This window comes from Vigna unguiculata, chromosome 9 (assembly GCF_004118075.2).
Source record: "Vigna unguiculata cultivar IT97K-499-35 chromosome 9, ASM411807v1, whole genome shotgun sequence".
NCBI classification, from domain to species: Eukaryota; Viridiplantae; Streptophyta; class Magnoliopsida; order Fabales; family Fabaceae; genus Vigna; species Vigna unguiculata.
This window is the reverse complement of record NC_040287.1, coordinates 29347130-29367695: the sequence shown is the minus strand read 5'-3', so window position 1 is coordinate 29367695 and position 20566 is coordinate 29347130. Positions and strand designations below refer to the sequence as shown.

The 20566-nt window shown below is 33.9% G+C and overlaps 2 protein-coding genes across 4 annotated transcripts; one reads left to right on the top strand and one right to left on the bottom strand.

Annotated features, from left to right (window-relative positions):
* Positions 1–378: 378 nt before the first annotated feature.
* LOC114163151 lies at positions 379–1157 on the top strand. The gene has a single exon (XM_028047279.1). It carries the CDS (start codon positions 460–462, stop codon positions 919–921), a length of 462 nt encoding a protein of 153 aa, XP_027903080.1. The 5' UTR covers positions 379–459; the 3' UTR covers positions 922–1157.
* Positions 1158–1504: 347 nt separating this feature from the next.
* Positions 1505–5408, bottom strand: LOC114163150 (transcription elongation factor TFIIS). 3 transcript variants are annotated; one of them, XM_028047275.1, is made up of 3 exons: positions 5280–5408; positions 4996–5173; positions 1505–2688 (listed from the first exon to the last, which is right to left on the bottom strand). In XM_028047275.1, exons 2-3 carry the CDS (start codon positions 5149–5151, stop codon positions 1744–1746), a joined length of 1101 nt encoding a protein of 366 aa, XP_027903076.1. In that variant the 5' UTR covers positions 5152–5173; positions 5280–5408; the 3' UTR covers positions 1505–1743. The 3 variants fall into 3 exon arrangements, with proteins under 3 accessions (XP_027903076.1, XP_027903077.1, XP_027903078.1); XM_028047276.1 differs by having other exon boundaries at positions 5276–5382; XM_028047277.1 differs by having other exon boundaries at positions 4996–5179; positions 5280–5364.
* Between the last annotated feature and the right edge of the window lie 15158 nt (positions 5409–20566).

The window sequence follows — 20566 nt, the reverse complement described above, 5'->3', positions numbered from 1 at the left end:
CATTATAGTTTCTAAGTATTTTAGACTATTTTAAATCAATCGAACTATTTAAATTCTTTAAACTATTAATGATAAACGTATTATTTTAAGTATATTTTTAAATATGTTAAACTATATGGTTTATTTTAGTGTTAGTGGTTCTTGGTAATTTAATTTAAAAAAAAATAATCAAAATAATAGTTCGGTTTAGTTTTCTTTTCAAAATAATTTATTTTTTTATGCAATTCAAGAAATAAATATACAACACTTTGTAGCTTTCATGTTTATCTTTTAATGTTATATAATTATTTTGAAACATTATCAACCCATAACGTCTACGTTGGTGTGTATTCAGTTTTTGTCAGAAACATGGACTATTGATTTTTAGTTAACTAATCCTTCACGATTTCTCCAGACACAACCTTGAATACAAATAAAAAACGAAGCTCCTCTTTCTCCTCCAAAGCCATAGCCAAAAAAATGAAGGTTTCTTGTTGCCATGGCATTGGACACAACCTCTACCACCCCTCTCTTGGTTTGAGCAACATCAAGAACAACCACATGGTTTCATGTCAAAATCCTTTCACTTTGAAGGAGAGGAAATCAGGGTTGAGTGTGAGCACTAGTTTGCAAAAGGGTAGTGAGAGGTTTGTGGTGGGATGTGGAAGTTGGAGTTTGGTGAGAGAGTTGGAGAAAGAGTTGGAAGCTGAGATGAAGAGAGAGGAAGGTGGAGAGAGTGTAATAATGGGAAGGTATAAGCACAAATGTGGAGAAGGGAAAGGGGTGGTGGACATGTTGGAGTGTTTGGAGAAGGAAGCTATTATGGGTGAAGATGTGGGAAAGGACCCTATGGATTATAACCGTAGGGCTCACATATTTTATGCAAGCTCTAGAATCTTTCAAGCTCTCAAGGAACTCAACGACAAAACCCTGTCACTGTGATTTTACTTTCTGCAGTTCAAATAAATAAAGCTATCAAGAGAATAATCACCAATTGTATCTTGATTAGTTGGCGGTTTTTGTGTTACATTACCGTGTACACATGGATAATATCACTGTATTTTTATTGTTTAGGGTTCTCAATATGATTATGCTGCCTTTCCATTCATTTCATCCATCTGTGACAGCATGTCTTAAAACTTATAGTGGCCGAAGAGCTATTAGGTTTTGGTTTAAAACTGTTTCTTTGAGTTTCCCTGCTACTCCCCACACTGGTTATTACGACCACTGTTACGTTATTGAAGCCGCAATCAGAAATTTTGATATCTTAATCTAAAATTTAATTGTGTAACCTATATTTCTTAATTATTTTTCTTGCTGATTATGAAAAACATTTACTTAAATTTATATTAACTATGTCGGATATTTCATTCTCAATAATTAATATACTTATTATACACATTACAATTTTAGAAAATTTCAATCGAATCTCTATCAAATAAGACCTAGCTACAGCTGACCATTTCGTTTCCAAATCATCAAGATTGAATGGCATTAAGTTCTATAGTTACTGATGAGCAGAACCTGAGAAAAACAATGGAGAAATTTTATAAAAGATAAACTTCTAAAGTTACAGCAAACTACAGTAATGCGAAAACTTGAGTTAAAACCGAAAAAGAATAAAAGTACATTTCTCTGCCTACAAATTTTCTACATGTAACAGTCTGATAGAAAATTCTGGCACGACTGCTATTCGAAACCATAACGACACTCGTACCTTCATACCCTACAAATGGGAAAGCTCTAGTGTGACACACAACTGCACTAACAGAACTTCCAACGGTTATTGCAGACAACACAAGTGACATAGGTTGTCATAGGTTCATCAGCACTGCGAGTCTGCATTTGGTAATAGGTGCACTTTCTTTGACCACATCGGCCACACTTAAATTGATCGGTTGTAGCTTTTGGTTGCATTCCACGTTCACATTCAAACAAAGCTTTCTCAGTGATTTTCTGATTTTCCTGCTTCCTTTGCTCACTAGCCATTTCTGACGAGCTCATGTTGATCAGTTGCTCAGGCTCAACAACACCAAGCAGAACTTTTCTCCGGAAATCAGGGTTATTTGAATCCTTAAGGTTAAACATTAAGGACCTGTACTTGACCTTCTGCGCTCCATTTGAAGGACCCCATTTTTCAAATAATACAGACTCCACTGTCACAGCAACTCGAATAGGATCAGTAGCATTGACAATCTCTACAAGATCTTCATCAGCCTCTCCAGAGACCTTGGACAAAGCCTCATGGAGAAGTTCCCTTATTTTGTCTCGCGTTGCATCATTACATTTGATCATAGTTGCTAGCTTTGGGGGAGTTGCAGAACTGGATGAAAATTTCTTTGTTCCAGAAAATGGCTTTACCTCCTTGGCTGACTTTTCCACCTTGACACTTGCAGCACGATCAGTTTTCTCAATCTTGACATCATTCTGTGCCTTTCTCATACTTTCTGACTTTGATGTACCATTTCTATCATTTCTCTCAGCCTTGACAGTTTCACTTTTTTCAACTTTCACTGAAGCACTCTTCTGCATTTTCCCAGGTTTAGATCTCTCCCCATTAGCTGATTCAACCTTACTATCAACACCCCCGTTTTTATTTTTGCTTGTTTCCTTGATAATTATGCCTTTCCATATCTCAATTAGGTCAACAGCAAAAGCCCGAATTGTCTGCCTTGGGTGCTTTGTGAGAACTTTAAGATGTTTGCCTACCTGAAAAATGACATTAAGAAAAAAGCAAATCTAAGTTTGAAATCAATAAGATTTGAGATCAGTTTAGTGTTCCCATACCTTTTGGGGTAGGAATTCACTATAAATGAAAATAAATGCTAAACCTATTCCTAATGTTTTTCTCCCCAATTTAAGGCAACGATACCAAACTGAACCTTGAGGTGCTGTCATCCCCATCCCATTACATGATCAGAGTGCAACGTTCACAGACACAGAAGCCAGCAACATAGTAATATCCATAAACATTCCAACGTTTTTATATGCCAACAAATATTCTAGAAAATTATCTTCTTGTTAATCAAAATACTTAGGTTCTGCACTATCTGTCTTAAGTTTTTTTTTTTTTTTTCATTTTGGAGCTCTAACTTGTTTCCCCCTTTTAACCTCTGAACCGATGGATCCTCCACTGTCAACATTGGATAGAATAAGAACTTGAATTTAAAAATTAAAAATTACAAAAGAGCTTTCCAACACTGATAGCAGGCTTATGATTTTGATTATTAAGAAAGTACATATTTACTAAGCAAGGATGCACAAATACCCACGAGAACGAAATTATAACAAGAAACAAGTTCAAAACAAGGCCCATGCATATTCTGGAACATTAGACCAAAAAGCCCACAGAGCACAGAAGCCGCACATGTAGAAAGGGAGTTGTGTAGTGCCAATTCACTAAACTAGTGTATATCGGGCAAGACCCATTTGTTACATGCAAACAAAACACTCCAATCTGCAAACCCATTCTAGTAGAAAATTATATTAATTTACATAAATTGAAATTTGTCAAAGAGAAAAAGTAAAAGTATGAGAAGGAGGAGTTGAAAAAATCCTTCGAAACAGATGCATAAGGGAGTGAAGAAGACAAATGAATGAATACAATTGATTTACAGATTGATAGATATAAAAATTTGATAATAAAAAACTTGTGCTCGGAAATGCTAAAATTTGTCTCTTGTCCTTAATGAGAATCACAGGGCATCAACCATACTGATAATGTTGTGTCTTGTCCTTAATGAGAAATATTATATTGAAGAATAAAATGTAAAATAATAAAAGAAAATAAAATTATACTTTTAACTAGTTCCAATCGTGAGGGATGTGAGGGGTTTGATTTCAATGTCAAATCACATCATTTCCAATTTTAATGATTCCACACACAAATAAAAATTGCTTTCCATAGTCCACTACAAATCCCCCAATAATTCTCTCATAGGTAAAAATAAAAAATGTGAAACTATCAAACAATTCATTCTGCCTGGCAAGAGAAAAAAATGGAACCCCTAAATATATCAGTGGATAAAAGACTAGTAGTGTTTTCAAACTTCCACATCGTCTAGTGCACTATGCACAAAAAGAAGTCAATAATGAATTTGGGTTATCTATGATTAGTTATGCTTATAGAGCATGACAGCGTCCTGTTAAGTGAAAACCTCTGACTTTATATCAGGTTCACCTTTACCAGGTCAGGGACTACAGATTCCATCCAAAGTTGTTTGTCGTTTTTTCTCATAAAATAACACTGTAATGTTTGGGGGAAATGGAAATGATTCGAATCCTAACAGAGATTCCATATCCAGCACCACCAAATAATAGAACCCAACTACAAGGACAACCTCAGGAACTATCACAGTTTATAGATTTTATATGAACAATAACATTACAACATTGCTAAATCCAGCTTCATTCCCAAACTCAGGGCGATACTAAAATTCTTTGAAGAGGTTTGTTGAGGGAACACAACCAAAACTTTTATAGCCTCATCATTATGAAAACTTGACCTTAACACCAAAACTTTTTATAACACGGCCGCACCTTATAACTGGAAGACCAAATTCCTCTAATTCACAAAAAGTTACTCTAATCATCCCAATTAACCTTCTCAATAATGATTGATCAGAAATTTCAACCCATCCAACCCCCAAACACGCAACAAAGAAATGTAGTGTTTCTTCCTTCTTTCAACCACAATCTATTTGCAGAACCAAGAGTACAAAAAAAACCCAAATGATAAAGCAATTCAAATCTATTTCAAAGCACACAACACACCAGAAAGCAAACATTACACGGTGTAGATATGTATTGGGTCTTCCATTGGGTTTTCAATGAAACCCTAATAGTTATAAGACGTCAACCACATCTCATGACCCAACATTGCAAGCACATATTTCACACACAAAAACAGCACCTCAGATTGCCAAATCAATCCTGCACTTTCTAATTGAATAATAAACCCCAAGAAAAAAACATAAAAAGAAACAAAAACTAATAGGAAGAGACGAGAAAAATGACCTGAGTGTTAACAAGAATCTTATAATTAACCGGAAATTTCTTAAGCTGTTCCAGGGCATCGATGCATCGGCTCTCCTCGTGCTCAGCGTCGCCGGAGAGGGCCGCATCCGCCGCCTTCTTGGCGGCGTCATACAATTCCACCAGTTCCTTCTCCATCAAACCCAACGCCTCTCACCTCCTGATTCTCCAATCAGATCAAAACCCAAATAAAATGAAATAATTGAATAAAAAAGAAGAAAATTTGAGGAAGGAAACATTAGAGAAGAGAGTGAGAACTCACTCACCAGAAAGGTGCCTGACGCTGTTGTGGTTGTTGTCTCCTGCGGCGGCCGTGTTGCCAGTGAAAGGAAGAAAGAAATCTGAGGTAACGAGAGAGTGTGAAATATAAACGGAGGGATCATCACGGATCAAACAGATCCTACGGTTGGTATTGCGTCTTGTGTCTTAGGCAATGGAACATTCTGGATCCGGTAATTCAGATAATGTTAATTTCATTGAAAAAACAAGCAAATATATAATTTTAATTATTTCTGTTTCCTTTAAATATTATAACGAATCTTTCATCTTTTTTAGTGTCATCCGTTTTTTTTAATGTGTAAAGTCGTTTTAGTTAATAAATAGTGTATATAGTTATTCAGATTAAATTTTAATTGGTTGATACTATAAAAAGAAGTATATACCCTAGTATGAAAATTAAACTCTTTTAATACGTGGACAAATAGTGTTAGAGTTTAATAATCACTTGTTGTGTTGAGATATATGTACATAATTCATGTTTTTACATATAATTAATTTCAAAGAAAAATAATTATTTAACACTTTTTTTAGAAAAAATATCCTTTAACTGAAAATTATGAATATTAAATATACATCATTAAGAATATTTTAAACATTATTGAATTTGAAAAAATTTTACTTTGAAACTTTATTTTTTGGAGAGAAAGGAATTTGAGGAGCGTTCAAGAAGGAGTCTGAATTGAAGCAATCTTCTTTTTTTTTTTTTTAATTTTCAAGTATTTTGGTTTGATTTTTCTCTGTTATTTTGTAAATCTTTTTTGGTGGGAAGAACCTGAAAGATACTTGACGTCTGTAGAGAGTTAGTTTAAAGCAGAACCTATAAACATGATCAGATCACCTAACACTAACACTCACACGTGCAAAGAATTACCCAAATTGGAAAAAATAAGCATCTTGAATTTGAAGGACTATTTGATCAAACTCATTATGTGAAGCTTTTATTTGATTATTTTTTCATTTTTATAAATAATATAGAAGTATTAAAAGTAATGTGTCGGTCATTATTGAAAGTTATAGTTGACAAAAAAATATATAATATTAAAAGTGAAACTGTTTAGATTATTTTTACATGAATAGAAATTAGTACAAAGTTAAACATGTTTTTTTTATTATTATTATTTTAATTTTTTATTATAATAAAAAATCTAAATATTATATTAAAATTAAGGTTGAATTATTATTTTGGTCTCTCTATTTGTGATGAAGTTTCAGTTTGATCCTCAAATTTTTTCGTTGTTTCAATTTAGTTCTCAATTTTTTAAAAATGACTCAATTTGGTCCTCACCGTTAACTTTGACCAGACGGTGTTAACGTCAACGCCACATGTCAATTTTTTTTTATTTTTTTTATTTTTTTAATATTTTTTTGATTTTTTTTTTGATTTTTTTTGAATTTTTTTAAATTTTTTTTAAATGTTTTATTTTTTACACGTGTCACTTCACAATAATACCACGTGTCACACTTTGACACGTGGCACAACTATGAAGTGACACGTGTAAAAAAATTAAAAATTTAAAAAATTTAAAAAATTTAAAAAAATCAAAAATTGACACGTGGCGTTGACTTTAACACCGTCTGATCAAACTAATGGTGAGGACCATATTGAATCATTTTTTAGAAAATGAAAACCAAATTAAGACAACGAAAAACTTGAGGACCAAACTAAAATTTCATGACAAATAGAGGGATCAAAAGAGTAATTTAACCTATAATTAATGAGATAACTAGCATTTACTACATTATTTTTTTTATATAATTACTTATATATATATATATATATATATATATATATATATATTATGTATTTTCTCTTTGCTCTTTTTTAACTTTTATCACTTAAAAACAAACAAAATCTTAACGAACATGATCAAGTAATAAATATTTATTAAGAACATGTTTCATCATATATGAAAGTAAAAATTCCTAGGAACTCCAAACGTAGAAAATAATTCAAGAAAAGATTAAAAATGCTTTTGTTCATTACAATATCATGGTTGTGTTTTTTAGTTCCTATAAAAAGAGAAAAACATCATCTAAATTTAGTCCTACAAGCGTATATATTATAATTCCCATAACTAATAACTTTGACAGATAATTTAGTCCTACAAGTGTGTAATAGCGTGCTTTGTACAATTAACTTTCACATATTTGTAAATGTCACATATGTACAATTTACTTTCTTTGTCTCTATTTCACCTTATGTGTAATTATTCTAAAATGACAACATTATATTTATTATTCTAACATAACAAAGAATATAATTTGAATTAAATAGTAATTATTTCATTAGAAGGAAACATGTATGGCTCATTAAAATCATTTTATTCTTTTTTGCCCTAAAGTAAATGGCTGCCCCTCGTAATTGGGCCTAAGGCTGGCCCAAGTGATAAAACTAAACCCTAATCTGCCCTAACACACTCACTCTCACTCTTCACAGAATCAGCCGTCACTCCTTCTGCTCCGAGAGAGAGAGAGCTTTAGTAGGGTTCAACCGCCTTTTCGCATCCAGTGAGCTCGAACCAATTTTTCCGCTTCTCGTAAGTCCATTCCAACTCGTGCTCGTACTTCCTTCGATGTTTCTTCATGTTTGTTTTCAGCTAGGATTCTGTAGTGAGCTTATCTTGTGATCTGCTCCATTGTTTTCCAGTTCATAAGCATACCCCTAGAGTCGTGGTGTCCGTGGTTGCGGTTGAGTTCATGTACTAGCATATTCCAGGTAAGGGAAGCTAGAACCCCCTTGCCTGGTGTGATTGTGATGTGTGCCCTTTTAGTTTAATGATTTTCGAGTTTGATATACTGCCATGGATGTTTGGACTAGCTGTTTTTTCCTGTTTGGGATATGTTTATGTGTGTTGCAGGCGTGAACAATGGCAAAAACTGATAATCTCGCCCAAGCGAGCTTGCCTCGCCTATGTGAGATAAGCAGAGGCTCACCTAGGGCTTTCTGCGCCAATTGTCACTCAGGCGACCAAAACTCGTTTTGAGCGAGCAGATGTCTCGCCTAGGCGAAGGGGATCTCGCCTAAGCGAGATTGCGCAAGGGCTACTGTCCTCCTTGTCGAGCTCTCGCCTAGGCGGAGGGGAGCTCGCCTGAGCGAGAGTCATTCTCGCTTGAGCGAGACCCTCCAGTCTGAGCGAGGAGCTGGGCGAGGATGCGTCCCGGGTTGTTGTTCTCTCTGTGCTTGGATGTTTAAAGTATGCTTATATGGGTTATTGTATGATGACTTAATGGGAATGAGTATGCATGATTGGGAGGGGATTATTTGTGGGAGATTGTGAGCTTGGCATGATTTCTATATGAGTTGTACATGAGAAGTTGGATACATATATATGTGCGTGTGGTCACAAATTTGGCATGAGCAGCAATTGACCTTGATGGTTGGTAAACCAGTGCCATGGTATTGGTATGAGAGGAAGCATTTTACTCATCATTGGTAATGATGAGTTGGTGTTGATTTAACCGTGAGAAATGAGGATTGGTTATGGATGTTGGTATGAAATTTTATGTGTAATGTATGTGTAAATCCTTGGCTGTTTATATATGTTGGTCCGTGTCAGTGCGTAATCCCTTGGAGTCTCTAGGTGAGACTTTCAGGGTTGCGCTTCAGTGGTCGGGATGTAATTCCATGGCCCCTGTAAGTGGGTGTCCATGGTGGTGCCCCATCTATATGGTCTAGTAAGGATTCAAGGTAAGGTTGCATCCTGACACTCTAAGGAGTCAGTTAGTCTCACTTAGAGCGGACTGACTCCTGTGGTAAGAGTAGCAGGAGGCCTGAAATTCATTAAGGGCTAACCTTGTGTGTGAGGAAAATTGATTCATTGTAACACTTAGCTCGGAGGTGAGCAGCTCGGGGGTGAGTAGAGGTATCCACCACAAGTGCAAGCATTCGCTGAATCCGACCAAGCTATATGTATCCGGATGAGTCGGGTCTTAGTGTATTGATTGAAGGGTCATAACATGCTTGGGTGATAGATGTATATTGTATATGTGTATACTGAACTATGAAGGTACATTTGATTGCATGATAAAAATGTTGTTGGCTCTAGCTTACCCTTCTCTTGTTGGTTGCTTTGTATGTTATTCTTCTATCTTCGCGATGATCATCAATTTTATTGATGGGAGCAGATGCGAGAGGTAACCATGGTCAACAAGGGAGATACGAATCCGCTGCTTAGCCTTCTTGGGCTGGACCTTCTGTCCTTCTTGGGCTATCTTTAGGGCTACGACCCATGGACTTGTCCACCTTTATATCTCTCTAGGATTCCAGTAAACTGTTTAACATGTTTCCTTTATTTTGGTGGCATTGCGGTGTGTGTTGGTTTGTAAAGCGTTATGTTTAAACTCTAGGACTGCATGGTTATATTATAATTGTGTGACGTTTCTTTAATTACGCGCATTAATTAAATGGGACGTTACAAAACAAGCCTTCATTAAAACATGATAAAATATATTCATGTTTCAGTCAAATTTCTAAAATATTAAGTATATTTGTAAACATTGCTTTTGTCTTTTCTTTTCCAAAATTTGAATATATTTTATAGTTTTGTTAATAATGATGGACAATTTCATTTTCAATACTCATAAACCTCAAAGGTCAAAGGTACGAAACATTAATATAAAACCAATATCGTGTTTTTCCTTGGTGTGACTCAAAGCATGTGTTTGCAATCACTATCCACATATGAAAAAAAATCCTTTTCAAAGATTGAATATAACTTTGAACTTTCTTTTGTCAAAGCAGGGTGGAGTAGACTCGAAGCTTTTCTATTTTAATTTATCTTACAAGCAATATAACAAAAATTTAATTTTTTTAAAATGGTAGGGTTTATCAATGGTCATGAATGTTTTTAATTTTTAAAAAAATTAGGCGATTGTAATTGTTTTAATATTATAGTTAATGGTTTTAAGTAAAACCTACAACCTCTACAACTTCAAAATTTATATTATGACGGACCGAAAACATAATTGTAGTTAGTTTGATTGTAAGAAATCGAATTCAGAGAGAGAAGGTGAGATGTATGGGTATGGAAAGATTCATACATATAACTGTGTAATTTAAATATCGGACAAATTCTAATATGTATAATATTTTTTAGAGTATAAAGATGTTTCCATCAACTCATTTTTTTAAATTGTTCTGTAAGGGACAACAAAGAAAAATCTGAGAATGAGAGGATTGTAACTAGGAGATTATGCATGTGTCGCATGTGTGTTATGCATGTTGAAAGAAGAAACTATATCACACCTTTTTCTAACATGCAAAATTGCAAAGAAAGTTTGGAACATGTGTAATGCATGGATAAGTATATGTTTTGAACACCATACTCAATTAAATATGTATTTCTAACAATACTATTTAAAGAGTGGTAATAATAAAGGAAATAAATTATGGAAGAGAATGTGGATATCAATCATACGAACATATGGAATCAAAGGAAAATGATTGTATTTAATATGTTAATTTCTCTTACTCTAACTGGAATCTATGTTCAATTGAGTGCATTAAATCAACTACTTAGGACATTAATAATTATGAAATGTTCATTAACTCGGGCCACCTAGTTCATTTTTTCTCTTCTGGTTTGGGTTGAAAATATTGCAATGCAATATCAGATGATGATGATGATGATGACAGAAGCTTAGACAAGTTGCAATAGTTTTATGCCTATAAAATTGGTACACTGATTACCATTGGTTGAAGCTCTTCGGTGACAATATCACACAAATTGAATCTTTCTACATGCTCAACATTTCATAAGCATGCTTTGTCATTGGAGTTGGTGATGATTGTTTCTTAACAACCATTTACCAGCAAGTGCACTGGTGCATAGTAGTATCAACAATTGTCGTATCCATAAGAATTTAGCAAGTATATTGATAGTTAGTGTTTAGGTTTTTGGATTGTGATAAAGTATATGTAAATATAGATAGTAATAATTATATAGATTGAGTGAATTAGGGGCTATGAATTGATTTCATCTCATATTATTCTACTACACCACAATCATCTTGTTTACTTACTATGCAAATCATTCAATGTCTTGGGAGTACTCTTTCTATGTAGATCAAGGTTCATTCTTGAATCACTAGAACCTAAGGATTTCAAACTTAGTGTGATTTCTCAACTCCTGGTTGAGTGAATCCTTGATTTAATTTGCAAGACTCATTAAATGAATCCTTACTTTCATGTGCAAGATTTTTTCATCCAGCATCCCCTCTAGGTACAATGAAAGCACTAGTACACGTATGATGATTTGATTGGACCACAATTTGAGACCAGTTTCCCAACTCAATCCAAACTAGTTAAATAAATGAGTGATAAAGTTATCATTAAGCATAAATTAAACCACAAACAATTGAATGAAGGCAAAGATAAATACCCAAGAAGTAAAAGTGTATAAAATCAAAATTGATTACATCAAACCTAGACACAAGGGAGTTCAACTACTTAGAGAATATTACAATGTAATTCAAATAGCATATATACATAAGATTTACACTAAGAGCATCTCCCTCGAGCCTCATAGACCATATTCTCTCCTACTGCTACATTTCTAACACTCCACCCAATGCCTATAATGACGACATGAGGTCTTTATTTATAGAAATTTTTGGGTGGTGTTCAATCCAACTTTTGGTGCTCAGCCACAAGGGTTTCTTCACAATTAGGTTTTCTTCTTAGCTTAGCCCCTTGTCATGGTGCTTAGCGCTTGACCTTTCCCTCTTGGGAGGGATTCTTGATTGTCCAGCCTCATGGATTTGTGCTCTAGATTTCCTTGCAAAGAAGGTTTTCTCATGAGGCTTAGCTCCAATTTGTTGTGCTCGGTCAGAAAGTCAAAATATGTTGTTTTGTCTTTTCTACTTCCATGTCTAAACACCAGTGAATGTGGCTTAGTTGCATAATTGATATTTTCTCTTATATTCGCCATAAAACAGAAAAATATCATTACAATTCAATAAAACTCCAACTTTTCATACCTCATTTTGTATCTTAAGCTAAGGAGGGTTGTATTATACACAAATAACATCATTTGATACATGATAAGTGTTAATTTCAAATAGAAAAATTACTTATTCTTGACACTTATCAGTTACCAATGGAGTATCAGCTGGTATGAACTTTGGTAGAAAAAACTAATAGCCATAGGCCACCCTACTATTTTGTATATGCAAGGGAGTACACCAATGTCTTATTTTGTGAGCTTTCATTATTTTTAATGAATTGTGATACAAACACATATACATGATTGCATATGCAAAATCAAGAATTCTTGTACATGAGTTGAGACCCTGAGTATCATATATATATATATATATATATATATATATATATATATATATATATATGGGATTTTATTCCAAATATCAATAACATAATCAAACCTTTGCATGATCGTCTTAAGAAAGTTCCTCCCTCTTGGACAGTTGAACATACTCAAGCTGTTCGAAAAGTCAAAACCTTGGTCAAAGAACTACCTTGTCTTTATTTACCAATTCCCCAAGCTTTCAAAATTGTTGAAACAGATGCTTCTGATTTAGGATATGGAGGTATTCTTAAACAAAGAATTGATCAAAAAGAACAAGTAATTGCTTATACTTTTAAACATTGGAATCTTGCATAGCAGAATTATTCGACAGTTAAGAAAGAAATTTTAGCAATTGTTCTTTGTGTTTCAAAATTTTAATCTGATTTGCTTAACCAAAAAATTTTAATTCGTGTCGATTGTAAATCTGCAAAAGACATTTTACAAAACGATGTTAAAAACTTAACATCAAAACATTTTTTTGCAAGATGGCAAGCAATTTTAAGTGTTTTTGATTTTGAAATAGAATATCTCAGAGGCACCTCGAATTCTCTCCCTGACCTCACTCGTGAATACTTGCAAGGGAAAGGTAGCTGACGAACATGCCTAAAAAGGAAGTATTAGCTTCGGCAAGAAGCCGAGGTATTAAACTGGCCATACATGACCCAAATAAATCATTAGGGTCACAGACCCCAAAACAAATTGGGTCATCAACCCAATTTGGGTCATCAATCCAGAAAAAAATCAAAAGAAGTCATTGGGTCATCAACCCAACCAACCTCTTCCAACCAAACAGCCAAACAAACCAAACTAGATTATGCCATCCCAATCCAAACGTTGTTAGCTCTTCAAGATCAAGGACTAACTACACTTCCCAAGAAAACCTGGGCACACACACACACACACACACACACAACACACACACACACACACACACACACACACACACACACACACACATATATATATATATATATATATATATATATATATATATATATATATTATGCTGATAAAAAAAATATTATGGCCCTTTTGTTTAACTTGATTTTAGAAAATTATTTGAAAATCCACTTTAAAAGCATTTAAAATTTTTAAAACTGATTATTTAAGATATATTTATTAATTTTGTCATTACATTTTTTATTTATAATATTAACAAGGACTAATTTGTTTATATATTATAATATTATAATTTTTTTCCTTAATTTATCTTCTCATATCTATGTACTAAATATTTATTCATTTTTCCTAAGATTGTGTTCTCTTGGGTGGATTTTCTATTCAAGATGAATGTGAAACGTGAATTTGTGGTTACTTTTCTTGTTCGTTTTTAGGGATTTGAGAGCAAGTGAAGGAACAAGTTTATGAGATGCACTATTTTTCTAATCTTTGCATCAATGAGGGGATTTGATGGCAATAATATTGAAATGACCAAATTACCCTTGTTAAAATCACAAGTTCATATCACGTGCATGCACCATTGTATCATGCTTTTTAGGATGCATGGTTGATGGTGAAGATCCAATAGGCATAAGTGTGGAAAGTGTTGTCATGATGTTCTGAAATTCCATGGTAGTCAAGGAACGAATGCATGGTTGAGCTTTAAACAATGTGGGAATCAGTTCTAGGTGGGCGGAACCAATTCTATTACTTCACAGAGGAAAGGGGAATTGCCTTTGGGGGGGTGAAACTGATTCCAACAATGCCATGAATGAATGGGAATCACTTCTCTTGTTGATGGAACCGATTCAATGCTTCACAAGTCGCTTTCTAACGTGTTTATGTCCTATAGGAGGTGGTTGTTGCTTTGAGGAGCTGCTCAACGACGAACATAGGAGGTGGTTGGCACTGTGTTCGTGTATGATTAGGGTCGTTCGTGGAACTCACGTCGTGTTGTACTCATGGAGGTGGTGGAGTTGATTCGTAATGGAGCTCGTAATGTGTTTCACTTGTGTTGGTTTGATTTATGGTGATGTGTAGAGGTGCTAGATTGGGGGTTTGTTCTCGTTCTAGAGCTCGTGGATATGTTATTATTCTTCATTTGTATTGGTTTCATTTGTTGTGTTGTTGTTCTAATGGTGGATCTTGCTGCTATTCTAGTGGAGGAGGTCAAAATGTGCAATTGTGTATGAACTCTTCCTACATCATCTTTGTTGGTGAGTGAAAAATGCATGATTTGTTATTTGTTGGATATACCTCCATTTTGTTATATTATAACCTTACCTGGACATGGTGATATAATACTAATTCGTAAGTGTATAATTATGTCATCTAGTAATAATAATTTAAATTAAAGTGGTTAGGAATGGATAGTTTAAATTGATTTTGAATTTTTTTTTATGAAGTTGTATGTTTTATTTAATGATTGACTTGTATGGGTATGAAAAGTTTAGACAATTAATCTAAATTTGGATTGAATTATTTACGAAATTTTAATTAACTTAAAAATAAATTTAAATCATTTATGTAATTATATTGAAATTAAAGATAAACGTAGCTTTATATAACTTCATATGCATTTGTATAAAATAGTTTTATACGATAAATATTGTTCTTATTGTTTTCACAATTATATTTAAGGTTTAATTACTCGTAAGGTACCCACTTTGGGTCAAGGGTGTCAAATTGGTACCCCACGAAAAAAAGATGTCAATTTGGTCCCCAAATAAGTTTAAGTGCATCAATCAAGTCCATCCCGTTAGATTCTCATAAACGGCATTAAGATTGTGGTGATGTGGTAATGTAGAACGGATACGTGTCATTGAAAGAAGAAGATGTGTAAAAAAAAATTGTACAGTGTTACATGTACAAATTATTTAATGAATGGTGAAGTGTGAATTTGCCCTAACTCATATCGTTAGCATCTTCTTCTTCCTCTCCATTTGGTTGCTGGTTCAGACCTGAAGAGGTGGTTTCATGGTGTGTGGTTCGTAGCTTAAGAGGTGGTTTCCAATCAATTTTTCAATGTCTCGCAGTGAGGGTTATGCGTGTTCTTTGTGGTCATCACAAAAGAATAGTGTCTCCTCCCCTACTGTTTCGTATAGGGGTGTGGGTGAAACATCAATCAACTATTGTAGGAAGATTGCAGTGTTGAGAGTTGCTAAAATAGTTAAGAATTGTGGAAAGCAATTTCTTGGTTGTCCTAACTACAAGGTATGAATTATTGTTTTAATTTTTGGTTTCCATAATCTTTGTTTGTGGTAAGCAATTTTGTGGATTTCATTTTCTGTAACCAGCTAAGTGGTGGCAATGAAGAATCTAAAGGATGCAATTATTTCAAGTGGTTCAATGAAGACAATGGGGATGAAAGAGATGCAACCATAGGAAGACAAAAGAGAAAATTCTATGCTCTTAAAAAATCAGTTATGGTGTCTGAAGAGAGGGTTAACTTTTTAACAGGGGTTATATGTTTTTTGGGTTTGGTGAATGTAATATTTGTTTGTAAGTTGTACAAATTTTTTTGATTTGTTGTAAACTGGATGCAGTATAGTGGGTTTGAAAGTATGTATTTGGTTTATGTTATTGTAATGGATTTTGATTATGGAATTAATTGAGAGTTTCAGTAAATTTTCGTGTCACTTTATTTCAAGTATAATTACGTAATGAATGAACATTGTAAGTAAATTTGGTGAAGAAGTTTCACGTGGATGGATCATTAAATCAAGACATCATGATTCATGTTGCAATAATATATTGCCTGGATCATTACAGACAATCTGTGCATAATAAGGCAATCTAATATTCATCCAAAATGCACCCAATACCGAAATATTTTTAGTTGGCAGCACATAAACTGAATTTACATTGGAGAACAATGTCAATCTGTGCATAATAAGGCAATATGATATTCATCCAAAATGCATCCCAATATTGTTCTCCTAAACAAAAAAGTTGCGAATTGAAGTGGGTACCAAATTGATGTTCAAAATACATAATGCTAACCAAAATACAACAACAAATAACAAAAGGTTCTCTAAGATACCCCAAATACAACAACAAATAAAGTTCAAAATGACATAATATTGGGCAATCACAGATTCAATATTGGGCCCCTCCTGTATGAAAATTTTTGTTTGTACTGTTGTAGTTCACTGTGTTTGATGGACTACAGTAGTCTGACTTATTTGTGTGGGCAGAGTGTGATTCTGTGTTTCAGGTGGCAGGGTTGGTTGACTGGAAGTAATTTGACTTGGCTTTGTGACTTGAGTAGGTTGACTTGCTTGAGTAGCCTGAATTAGTTGAGTAGGCTGACTTGGTTGAGTAGGGCCACTTCCTTGAGGGTATTAACCTGGTGGTGTGTTTTGTTGTGTTCCAGATGGAGCACTTTCTTGTGGTGCAAGAGGAGCATGTGGGCAATTAGTTCTTTTGTGGCCAACTTCTCTACATAACCCACATTTTTTACGTGTACCACCTTGTCTCAGTTAAGTGTTGTTCTTCTTCAATTCCCATGACTCCATTCTTCATTTCTTTTTCGGTCTACTTGGCAGGACCCTCTTTGTTGGAGGCAAAACATCACAGGCAGAAGTCATCTCCCATAGTATGGCAATATTCACCATATGGCATGCACCTTTGTCATCACTTAGTAACTTTAACCTTCCTTCCAACACGGAACCTCCACCCACTGAATACCACGTCTCCTTCACGTTCACATATCCCATTTCCTTCAGAATTGATAATATTTCAAAGTAGCTCCACCGTCTGGGTCACATGCAAGGGTATTGGTCTCACCCACATATTTCAGTGACCCATCATTTATAAACTTCCCCCATGGCGGAAGACAACTTCAAATGGCTTATCCATCTGTTAACTATAAAAATGCCCAAACAATAATACCAAATTTACAATCAATACCACCTACACACCGACAAACACTTTAAAATGGGGGACCACAACTATAACACCGTCACTTTCACACAAATGGTGGACCACCAAATTCATTAAACAACTACAGACCCAACCGCATTACTAAAAAGGCACATTGAAACAACAAACACATATAAAAACAACACCCTAAACCATAACATCACACCAATTCCAAAAAAAACGCATACCAATCAATAAACCCTAAAATCGTGAGATGAACATAATGAAGAAGAAGGGTGGCTAAGCTTAAACATACGTACCTTACCTTTGATCGAAAATACAATGTTCTACAATCTCAATCACACTTTCTCAGAACAATTTCACTTCGGATTGCAGAAAACCCCAAATCGCATATGCCTCTACCAGCTTCTCACTTCTCACTACACTTCTCTCCTTTGCTCGAGTAAGGCCCTTTCAAAATTAAAACAATTTTTAATTCATTTAAAAAATTTCTATTTCTTATTTCAAATCCCATATAACAAATAATTGGTATACCATGTGTCAAATAATTGTGTCAACAGACTACTTTAATTACGGCGTCAATGAGAATGGACCTGCTCGATGCTCTTAAACACTTATTTGGAGACCAAATTGACAACTTTTTTTCGCAAGGTACCACTTTGACCGAAAGTGAGTACCTTACGAGTAATTAAAGCTATATTTAAATTAATCACAACAATAATCTTTAATCATGTTTAAGAATAACAATTATTTTGTTAAAATAAAAAAGAATAACTTTTAGATTTATTATTAATGTTAAAAATTACTATAAAATGTCAACAAACTTTTTATCCACACTAATAATTAATATATTTTTATACCAAAAATGGGATATATTCTTTATTTTTTTTATTATTATTATTAATTTTTCAAAATTATTGAATAACAATTAAAAAAATAACTCTTACAAAAAATCATTTCATACTAATTTTGATGCCAATTTGATTATCTTTATGTACAATTTATTAGTTTTTTTTAATTGATCTCATCAGTCAAAATACTCACAAACATTCAAATACTTCACCTTCAAATCCACCTACTTTCACTTTTAAATTTTTTAAAATAAAGATAAAAACTTTTATTCTCAAATCCATCCTCTCACCTCCTTCAAATTCATTTTCACAACGGAACATACCGTTAAGACCATGCCAGAACCGATAAAAAATGTCATATATCTAGCTAAAGAAAACTAATCATTTGAAAAACTAAAAACAATAAATGTAAATCATTAAATTATATATCAGAAATGGTAAAAAAAACAAAAAGATAGTTACCAGTTTTTTATATTTTTTTAAATAGAAATCTAACTATCGTTAACAAAAATAATGATTCCCACCTTTTCGGCTTGGGCACCTTTACTCCTCTAAGGGTATCTCCATTAGAGAAACCACACTCATCATATAAATTCAAAACCTCCTCATTGCAGTATCTTAACATGGCATAAAATTCAACACTGTAAGTCATGAAAAACACCTGAGTCACACAAGAATAAAAGAAAAATTTATCCTAAAAAAATATCCTTGCATTAGATGCTTACATTAGAGTAAAAGTCACCAAAAGGTCTTTAAAATAATGTCAAACAATGGAACCCAAGAAATCTAAATTAAAACTTAATAGAATGACCCTGCATTGAAGATTATTCAGGAATCTCGTGTGCCCAGTTCTTTTTAATTGAAAGGTTAGAAATTCCAAATGTACCATCTTTTTTGGCAGAGAATGTTATTGCCACAAAATTCGAAATGGTGGAGTAAGAAGGAAGTTGATATAAAACAAAAAAATCTGGTAAAACCACCAGCACAGAATACTAAAATTTAATATCCAAATGTATAACATAAAACAGGTGCTAGAAGACCTCAGCAGAAACTGACATTATTCTTTGAGTCATTCTTCACATGATCCCAAAATTCAAAACATTCTTCTCAGATGCCAACTCATTTTTGCTCAGGTTGTGGCTTCTCCAAGAATGTCTTCTTCAACCATCCCCATGGCTGTTAATGATTTAAACAACATAATTCACTCAAAATCAACCAGAATCCAGATATGACTACACATATATAAGCAAAATAACAGACACAAAATACCAAAATAGAGAAACCAATGAATAGGCATGATATTAATACAGTAAGGAAAGATATTTGAGCTAACTTCTTATAACATCCTAAAGAGAGTTGGCCAAAAGAGCACTGGAACAGGCCGTCAAACTGTCCTATTGGGCTATATTCATTGGAAACATTATCACAGTCCTTTCTACACATTTAACTATGTATGTCTAGCTCATCATGTTAGGTTATTCGGAGAAAAGAAGAAAAGAAAAATATACTACAAGAAAGGGAAGGAATGCAGGAGAATCATAGGGTGAGGATGACAAAATAGAAAATAAAGGGAATATTCATGTCACTAAGTCTTAAGAGCAAAATCAAAGGTTGAGCAGTGAAATAAAAGAGGAAAGTTTGAAATAGCAGAGAAAGGAGAGTAGGGGGGAGGATAGGCAGTGCAGGTGGCCATGGTTTGAAGGGAAAAGGGAATACGTGTGGACAAGAGGTTCCGAGACTCAGCAGGACTCTAGATGCATATTCAAATTCCTGCATTTTTCTGAGTGAGGTGTACCTCCATTAATTTTAGCAGTAAGAATCTAAAAATCAGTCCATAATTCTATCGAATGTATTTGACACGCATGTAATACAATCAAGAAAATATATCTTCAAAAAACTGGGGTCACTTTATTGGCACAAGCACCATTGTTTTTCACACTCTTCATCCTCCAAGATGAAGCACGGGAATATGTGACGAGAAAATTTTCATTTTATTTTTTTCTACAGTGACAAGGAGAGAAGAGAACGTCAAATTCGACAAAGAAACAAACTCAATAAGATACCAATTCAAAGCAGAATATATGAACCAAGTTTTGTTGGAACTTGAGACTACAGTTTTAAGTTGTAACAGAGAAGATTTCTAACTTCATCACAAACAAAAAACCTAGCAAACACATTTGGTCCATCATAAAGAAAAAATAGCAAGTTAAAATGTACGAACAACATTGTACTAGTCAATTATTAAATATCGACGAAAAGTGAATCAATCTTGAATAAACCAAGTATTCAATT